The sequence below is a fragment of the Salmo trutta genome, chromosome 36 (genome assembly GCF_901001165.1).
Source record: "Salmo trutta chromosome 36, fSalTru1.1, whole genome shotgun sequence".
NCBI lineage: Eukaryota > Metazoa > Chordata > Actinopteri > Salmoniformes > Salmonidae > Salmo > Salmo trutta.
Genome location: NC_042992.1, coordinates 13436668 through 13446464, shown reverse-complemented (window position 1 = coordinate 13446464; position 9797 = coordinate 13436668). Strand labels below are relative to the sequence as shown.

At 44.2% G+C, this 9797-nt stretch overlaps 1 protein-coding gene across 1 annotated transcript in view; it reads left to right on the top strand.

The window, feature by feature from the left end:
• Nucleotides 1–5997: 5997 nt before the first annotated feature.
• The window catches only part of LOC115175469 (juxtaposed with another zinc finger protein 1), a 36657-nt gene continuing 32857 nt past the window's right edge, over nucleotides 5998–9797 (top strand). Inside the window, exon 1 of the mRNA XM_029734706.1 lies at nucleotides 5998–6429. Within this exon, the coding sequence (XP_029590566.1) occupies nucleotides 6315–6429 (115 nt within the window). The 5' untranslated portion in view covers nucleotides 5998–6314. The remainder of the gene's footprint in view (nucleotides 6430–9797) is intronic.

Sequence of the window (9797 nt, the reverse complement as noted above, 5' to 3'; positions counted from 1 at the left end):
AAATTAAGAAACATATCCTATATGAACATTTGAAGTTGGAAGTTTACATACACTTAAGTTGGAGTCATTAAAACTCGTTATTCAATCACTCCACACATTTTGTGTTAACAAACTATAGTTTTGACATCTACTTTGTGCATGACACAAGTAATTTTTCCAACAATTGTTTACAGACAGATTATTTCACTTATAATTCACTGTATCACAATTCCAGTGGGTCAGAAGTTTACATACACTAAGTTGACTGTGCCTTTAAACAGCTTGGAAAATTCCAGAAAATTATGTTATGGCTTTAGAAGCTTCTAACAGGCTAATTGACATCATTTGAGTCAATTGGAGGTGTACCTGTGGATGAATTTCAAGGGCTACTGTCAAGACTTCCGCCGAAGTCGGCTCCTCTCCTTGTTCGGGCGGCGTTCGGCGGTCGACGTCACCGGCTTTCTAGCCATCGCCGCTCCATTTTTCATTTATCCATTTGTTTTGTCTTGTTCCCTGCACACCTGGTTTTCATTCCCCAATCACACTGCATGTATTTATTCCTCTGTTCCCCCTCATGTCTTTGTATGAAATAGTTTTGTGTTACGTGTCAATTTTGACTTGCCAGACTGGTGTTCGTATATTCCGTGTTTTGTCACGAGGTATGTTTATTTGTTTGAACATAATTATTGTGACTGCACGTTTTGCAGTTTTGCCAATTGGCTGGAGGTTTTGACGCAGTGGCGTCCATCTGTTGGTTTCGCCTGCCTCAATAAAGTGTGCGCCTGTTCACAACTCTCTGCTCTCCTGCACCTGACTCCGCTACCAGTACGCACACCATTGACATCTACCTTCAAACTCAGTGCCTCTTTGCTTGACATCATGCAAAAATCAAAAGAAATCAGCCAAGACCTCAGAAAAAAAATTGTAGACCTCCACAAGTCTGGTTCATCCTTGGGAGCAATTTCCAAACGCCTGAAGGTACCACGTTCATCTGTACAAACAATAGTACGCAAGTATAAACACCATGGGACCACGCAGCCATCATACCGCTCAGGAAAGAGACGCGTTCTGTCTCCTAGAGATGAACGTACTTTGGTGCGAATACTGCAAATCAATCCCAGAACAACAGCAAAGGACATTGTGAAGATGCTGGAGGAAACAGGTACAAAAGTGTCTATATCCACAGTAAAACATGTCCTATATTGACATAACCTGAAAGGCCGCTCAGCAAGGAAGAAGCCACTGCTCCAAAACCGCCATAAAAGAGCCAGACTACGGTTTACAACTGCACATGGGGACAAAGATTGTACTTTTTGGATAAATGTCCTCTGGTCTGATGAAACAAAAATAGAACTGTTTGGCCATAATGACCATTGTTATGTTAGGAGGAAAATGGGGGAGGCTTCAAGTCGAAGAAAACCATCCCAACCATGAACCACGGGGGTGGCAGCATCATGTTGTGGGGGTGCTTTGCTGCAGGAGGGACTAGTGCACTTCACAAAATAGATGGCATCATGAGGGAGGAAAATTATGTGGATATATTGAAGCAAGACATCAGTCAGGAAGTTAAAGCTTGGTCGCAAATAGGTCTGTACAAACAATAGTACAATGACCCCAAGAATACTTCCAAAGTTGTGGCAAAATGGTTTAAGGACAACAAAGTCAAGGTATTGGAGTGGCCATCACAAAACCCTGACCTTCATCCTATAGAAAATCTGTGGGCAGAACTGTAGGAAGTCAGGCGCAGGAGAGCAGATAGTTGGTAGCAAAACGGAGCCTTTTATTTGGCGACCCAAAAGAACACGGCACAAACTAACACGAAATACAAATAAAGGTTTAACATAACCCAGCTTAACCAGCCTAACGTGCGCATACATGAACAGATAAACAATACCACACAAAGACATGGGGAAAACAGAGAGTTAAATACACAACACATAATGAGGGAAATGAGAACCAGGTGTGTGGAAAAACGAGACAAAACAAATGGAAAAAGAAAAATGGATCGGTGATGGCTAGAAGACCGGCGACTTCGACCGCCGAACACCGCCCGAACAAGGAGAGGCGTCGACTTCGGAAGAAGTCGTGACAAGATGTGGACTTTACGGTGAAATTCTTACTTACAAGCCCTAACCAACAACGCAGTTTTAAGAAAATAGAGTTAAGAAAATATTTACTAAATAAAATAAAATAAATAAATAAGGGGGGAGGGGTGTTAACGCAAATAGTCCGTGTGGCCATTTGATTAATATTTGGGAGTAGAAGCTGTTAAGGAGCCTTTTGGACCTAGACTTGAGGCTCCGGTACTGCTTGCCTGGCTGGCTGGCTGGCTGGCTGCTACTGCCTGGCTGGCTGGCTGGCTGCTACTGCCTGGCTGGCTGGCTGGCTGGCTGGCTGGCTGGCTGCCTGGCTGGCTGGCTGCTACTGACATGAGATGATGACTTTAAGAAATTAAAAATAATAAAGTAATCAAATGTTAACTAAGTAACATACACAACTGAAATATTTTATTTTAATAATTTTCTATTTATGTCTACTCAATGTGGACCAGACAGAGACAATGGAATATTTCCATATTTTGGCAATTGAATGTTCACTATTTTTGGCTTTAGAATTTCTATTAAAAAGCTCTGAAATAATTTTAATGTAATTATTTCATAACGCATTTAAAGGGGCACTATGCCAAAATCGTGCCGACCCTTTCCTGGTTGCTAAAATTCCATTAGTTCACCTAATTTCAGTTTATGTGACAAAACAATCAAGTATAGAGTAAAGAATCATTGTACCATCTAAACCGTTGTGAATATATTTTCCATAACCAAATAAATTGTATTTTCAGTTGTTTGAAACTGGTATACAAAAAAACGAAAGTTAAAGATGCAAAACGAAATTTAATAAAGGGAAGCATAGAAATAGTGAACATAGAATAGCTCTACCACTTTTTAGACTTGCTTGCCAATGACATTCATCACTTTTCCAGTTATTAATATGTATATTCTTACTTTTTAGATTTTATTTCAGTCAATGTTCATGCTGCTGCTCCCCCTATGGTCATTCCACCCCACCCCCTCAATGTTCATACTGCTGCCCCCCCTATGGTCATTCCACCCCACCCCCTCAATGTTCAGGCTGCTACTCCCCCTATGGTCATTCCACCCCACCCCCTCAATGTTCAGGCTGCTACTCTCCCTATGGTCATTCCACCCCAGCCACTCAACGGTCTTTACTCTGACTCCACCCCAATGGTCATGTATTTATTCATCACTGTTACAGTTGTTATTACTATATAGTTCTATTTCTATTTCTATTTCTATTGATTTTTATTATCATTTTAATTATTTTATTTTACTAGTCCTGCATGTTGGAGTTCCAAGCCTAAAATGTTCACTGTACCCTGCAATCTCACCTGATAACCTGTACATGTGACTATTAAACATTCTGAATCTGAATTTTTCAATGAGAATGACAGCTCTATAACTGACATTTCTATGTGAATTTGGTCGGTTGCCCAAAAAGTTACATATTGCATGTTTAATGTAATAAAATAAAAAAATAGAAACCAAAACCGAACCGACCTCAAAAAGCACTAATCGCTGAGCACTAGTGTTGGTGTGTGTTGGTGTGTGTTGGTGTGTGTATGTGTGTGTTGGTGTGTGTTGGTGTGCAAGTGTCTTTGCTCCTCTAATGCCTTATCTGGCTCCTCTGTCTGGTCCTTGGCCTCATTAAATGGGACTTGAAATCTATCGCCGATAATCCAGATAATCCAACCTACCCGGTAATAATCTATCCAACTCCACTGTAATCTGGGTTCACAGCCACTTGCCTAATAGACTAAATACACTGCTCATGCCATCGGCCATAAACTGAAACTGCCCTGTCTTTCTCTTTTCCCTCTGTCTCTCGCTGAGTTGTTCTCTCCTCTCTCTTGGTCTCTCTCTCTCTTTTGTGCTCTCTCTTTCTCTCTCTTGTCTTTACCTCTCTCTCTCTCCATCTGCCTCTCTCTGTCTCTCCCTTTCTCTCTCTCTTTTTCTCTCTCCCTCCAGAACAACAGATTCTAGCATTTCACATTTACTCAACGGTGTTAAGGTTAGTGCGTCACTGACACAACTCTGATGTGCGCCATGTGTTGGCTGTGTGGAATACAGCTGCCTGTGTGGCTGTGCTCCATATCACTATGTTTATGTAGGAGGGGTTGTGTAGATGTGTGTGGGTGTGTGATGGAACATCTGTGTGACTCAGTGTGTGTATGTGTGTGCGTGTGTGTTACAGTGATGTCATAGTCCATGTGTCATATGCGTCGTAAGGGACAGACCAAGGTGCAGCGTGTAGAGTGCTCGTTCTTACTCATTTATTTTAAGAGAACACTTAAACAAAGAAAAAACTAACGACAGCAAACAGTTCCGTAAGGTACACGGACTATACGGAAAACAACCACCCACAAACCCAAAGGAAAAAACAGGCTGCCTAAGTATGGCCTCACATAGAAAATGAACATAGAAAATGAAAACTAGAACAAATCCCCATGAAACAAACCAACCCCAAAACACACAAAAACAACACCCCCTGCCACGCCCTGACCATACTACAATGACAAATTACCCCTTTTACTAGTCAGGACGTGACACCATGACTCTCAATGCTGGGAAAAGTACCCAATTGTCATACTTGAGTAAAAGTAAAGATACCTTAATAGAAAATGACATCCAGTAAAAAACAATTTAGGTAAAAATCTTTAAGTATTTGGTTTTAAATATACTTAAGTATCAAAAGTAAATTTCATTGTTAAAATATACTTATGTATCAAAAATAAAAGTACAATTATTTCACATTCCTTGTATTATGCAAACCAGATTTTTTTATGGATAGCCAGGGTCACACTCCAACACTCAGACATCATTTCCAAAATAAGCATTTGTGTTTAGTGAGTCTGCCAGATCAGAGGCAGTAGGGATGACCAGGGATGTTCTCTGTTTAGTGAGTCTACCAGATCAGAGGCAGTAGGGATGACCAGGGATGTTCTCTTGATAAGTGTGTGAATTGGACCATTTTCCTGTCCTGCTAAGCATTCTAAATGTAACGAGTACTTTTGGGCGTCAGGGAAAATGTATGGAGTAAAAAGTACTATATTTTGTTTGGGAATGTAGTGGAGTAAAAGTCAAAGTTGTCAAAAAATATAAATAGTAAAGTATGTATACCCTCCCCAAAAACTACTTAAGTAGTACTTTAAAGTATTTCTACATAGGTAGTTTACACCACTGGTGACTGCATGTGCCTGGTGTGTTGTTTGTGCGCGTTGTAGTGTGCTTGTGTGTGTTTATATGTGTTTGTGTGTATTTGTGTGTGTGTTCACATGCTTGTTTGGTCAGAGAGCAGTCTGGAAAATGTGTGGCTGTGTTCCCTGTTCCTTGGGATGTTGACTGAAGTCACTAGTCAGTGGTTTATGACTCCCAGTTTAACGGTCGATTAACCATCGATCACTGGCCTTGGTTGGTCAAGCTCTATGATTTAATGGACATTCTCCCCTCTCTCTAACCAACACACGCTCACAGACACACACACACACACACAAATCCACACACACACACAAATCCACACACACACACACACACACAGAGCTCACTCCTCTATTGCATTTAGGCTTATAATGGAGGAACATTAATCAGTAAACATTATGGATGTAATTGATACCTTAGTCAATAGGCTGATGCTTTCATTACTGTAACAACCCTCTAATGCTTTTATTCACACGCACACACACACGCACGCACACACACGTTATTGTTATGTATACCTGGTGGTTGTATTTGTGGTGACATTAAGGCTCCACACTGAACCTTCAATCTAAGGGTAAAGACTTAATATAATTTAGCCTAATCAGACTATTCTAATCTAGTACATGTAGCCTATAATAAATGATTGCGTTAATCTGACCCTCTGGTGACTTGACCTGATGGTCCAAGCCCCTGTTTCTCAGTGGAGAGTGCCTCCCCAGACATGCTTCAGGAGGTATCTAGAGGCCCATCTCTTTCTCTCTCTCTAGTTAGTGAGTCAACAACCTTGTTAATGCATTTTTGGAGAGGAATGCAAAGTCTTCCCCGCTGGAACATTTACATACATTCACAAAAGCAACAGGTAAACACATGACGTAAGGCCGTCGTCCCCTCCCTCTTTTACCCCTCAGTCCCTCCTGCTCCTCCAGCTGCTGTTGTGTCCTGCCTGGTTGCCCGGTGTCTGCTACGCTGCTCCCCGCTCTGCCCCGCTCCTTCCCCGGACCCGAAGCCCGCCTCGCACCGCCCCGGCTACCGAACTCCCAGTGAATGCACTAGCCAGCAACCATGACAGGCATCGCCGCCGCGTCTTTCTTCTCCAACTCCTGCAGGTTCGGGGGTTGTGGGCTCCAGTTCGAGTCTCTGGCCGAGCTAATCGTCCACATCGAGGACAATCACATCGGTGAGTCACGGAGGGAGAGGAGAGGTTGCATAGCTAGCTAGGCTAATGCTAGGCTAGAAGAACACGGTTCCATTTCATTCCGCTATGCGGAATGCCTGGTTGTTACATTTTCCGACTCGGCTCGCTGCAAATAAATGTATTAGCTATCTTTGTGTCCAGAATAAAAATGGGGACACCAAGTTTTCCCTGGGATGAGTTTAGTTGTGTGTTATTGTGTAGTTATTAATAAAGCTACCGTTATCATAGGTGGCTAGGCTAGCCGTGTCTGGCCAGGCAGAGGTTTTGCATTGGTCGCTGTGTTTACGTTTAGGCCCGCGTTGCAATGCAGCGGAGCACTGCTCGTGGATTAGAATAGGGGAATTTACTCTCGACATTGTCACCCCATGTGCACAGACGTCCTCACCCTGAAAATGCATAAAAAATGATGTAGGTGTAAATTATAGCTAATTGATTTGACTCAGTCACACCTAGATGACAAAATGCCGCTAGTTTAGTATAGTAGCCTACATATCAGGTATCTTTGCAAGTCAAAGTTGATCAAATTATTTTGTTGTCAACTAAAATGTTAAGATATTTGTTTGCGCTTACTATATGTATTTTTGCCAGTCTGTTGATTTGCAACAACGAAACGGTACAATGTTTGGTTAACTGTAGACTTGGTTTCTGAAAGTGGGCGTTGCGAAATAAGTGGGTGGATCAACAGGGATGGGGTGTAACATCAGCGCTCCGTTATTGGTTAGACCAGCCATAGCCAGGTGCACCACATGTCACTTTAATGTTTACATAGCAGGTTAGGACAATTAACGTGGCAGGTTAGGAGAATGAGGGTAAGGTTAGGACAATTAACGTGGCAGGTTAGGAGAATGAGGGTAAGGTTAGGACAATTAACGTGGCAGGTTAGGAGAATGAGGGTAAGGTTAGGACAAAATAACGTGGCAGGTTAGGAGAATGAGGGTAAGGTTAGGACAATTAACGTGGCAGGTTAGGAGAATGAGGGTAAGGTTAGGACAATTAACGTGGCAGGTTAGGAGAATGAGGGTAAGGTTAGGACAATTAACGTGGCAGGTTAGGAGAATGAGGGTAGGGTTAGGAAAATAGTTAGGCTTAGCTAAAATGCTACACTTGTCAACAATCGACTCATCGTGCAACCCAATAAGCCATGCAAACGGTCTACAGGTGTCACCAGTCTGATCAGTGGGGTTAATGAGTTGACCCTACTGCTGCATCTCTACAATGACTGACACCATTAATAACACATCATCAGATCAATACTCTCATTAGATCTGTCCACCCAGCAAGGAGTGTGTGTGTTTCTATTTGTCTTTGGTTCTTCTCCTGCTGTTTCCCTGCAGCATGTCCACCATTCAATTGTTACCCAATCAGTAACTACAATACAGAAGAGGAAAATTCTCCGTACAGGCGAACAGACTCATTTAATTACTGATATTCTGGTTGTCCTCCAGGGGAGATTACTGATATGACTGGTTGTCCACCAGGGGAGTTTGCTGATATGCTTGGTTGTCCACCAGGGGTGATTGCTGATATGCCCGGTTGTCCACCAGGGGAGATTGCTGATATGCCCGGTTGTCCACCAGGGGAGATTGCTGATATGCCCGGTTGTCCACCAGGGGAGATTGCTGATATGCCCGGTTGTCCACCAGGGGAGATTGCTGATATGCCCGGTTGTCCACCAGGGGAGATTGCTGATATGCCCGGTTGTCCACCAGGGGAGATTGCTGATATGCCCGGTTGTCCACCAGGGGTGATTGCTGATATGCCCGGTTGTCCACCAGGGGAGATTGCTGATATGCCCGGTTGTCCACCAGGGGAGATTGCTGATATGCCCGGTTGTCCACCAGGGGAGATTGCTGATATGCCCGGTTGTCCACCAGGGGAGATTGCTGATATGCTCGGTTGTCCACCAGGGGAGATTGCTGATATGACTGGTTGTCCACCAGGGGAGATTGCTGATATGCCCGGTTGTCCACCAGGGGAGATTGCTGATATGCCCGGTTGTCCACCAGGGGAGATTGCTGATATGCCCGGTTGTCCACCAGGGGAGATTGCTGATATGCCCGGTTGTCCACCAGGGGAGATTGCTGATATGCCCGGTTCGGTTGTCCACCAGGGGAGATTGCTGATATGCCCGGTTCGGTTGTCCACCAGGGGAGATTGCTGATATGCCCGGTTCGGTTGTCCACCAGGGGAGATTGCTGATATGCCCGGTTCGGTTGTCCACCAGGGGAGATTGCTGATATGCCCGGTTCGGTTGTCCACCAGGGGAGATTGCTGATATGCCCGGTTCGGTTGTCCACCAGGGGAGATTGCTGATATGCCCGGTTCGGTTGTCCACCAGGGGAGATTATTGGCACTATGCATTCGGGAAGGTGGCGTTCTGCTGGCATCCACCAAACCCAGATGCTAAAGCGTGGTTCATCACTCCAGAGAATGCATTTCCGCTGCTCCAGAGTCCAATGGCGGCGAGCTTTACACCACTCCAGCCGACACTTGGCATTGCACATGGTGATCTTAGGCTTGTGTGCGGCTGCTCGGCCATGGAAACCCATTTCATGAAGCTCCCAACGAACAGTTCTTGTGCTGACGTTGCTTCCAGAGGCAGTTTGGAACTTGATAGTGAGTGTTGCAGCCGACGACAGGTGACTTTTACTCACTTCATCACTCAGCGGTCCCGTTCTACTGAGCTTGTGTGGCCTACCACTTTGCGACTGAGCCGTTGTTGCTCCTAGACATTTCCACTTCACAATAACAGCACTTACAGTTGACCGGGGCAGCTCTAGCAGGGCAGAAATTTGACGAACTGACTTGTTGGAAAGGTGGCATCCTATGACGGTGCCACGTTGAAAGTCACTGAGCTCTTTAGTACGGGCTATTCTACTGCCAATGTTTGTCCATGGAGATTGCATGGCGGTGTGTTTGGTTTTTATACACCAGTCAGCAACGGGTGTGGCTAAAATAGACGAATCCAGCAATTTGAAGGTGTGTCCACATACTTTTGGGCATGTAGTGTATTTTATCCTTGTCCTTTTTCAGCCACGACTCCAAGGAACATAGAATATTACAGTTCTTCAGGTCCTGTTGATAGGATAGTCTCGAACGGAGCTCGTCCAGTTTGTTCTCTAGTGACTACTTTCGCCAATAGAACAGAGGGTAGAAGAGGTTTATTTGCTCGCTAAAGTAGTCTCGTTAGGATGCCTGCTCGTCTGCCTCCTGTACCATCACTTACTCTTTCGAGTCCCGTCTGATGATGCACGAGCGGAGGACAACCTTATTTCATACAAGTACATTCGTTTCCATGTTTCCTCTTCTCGCCGCTGCTCCTCGATTACCTTTGACCTTTTTTCAAACCA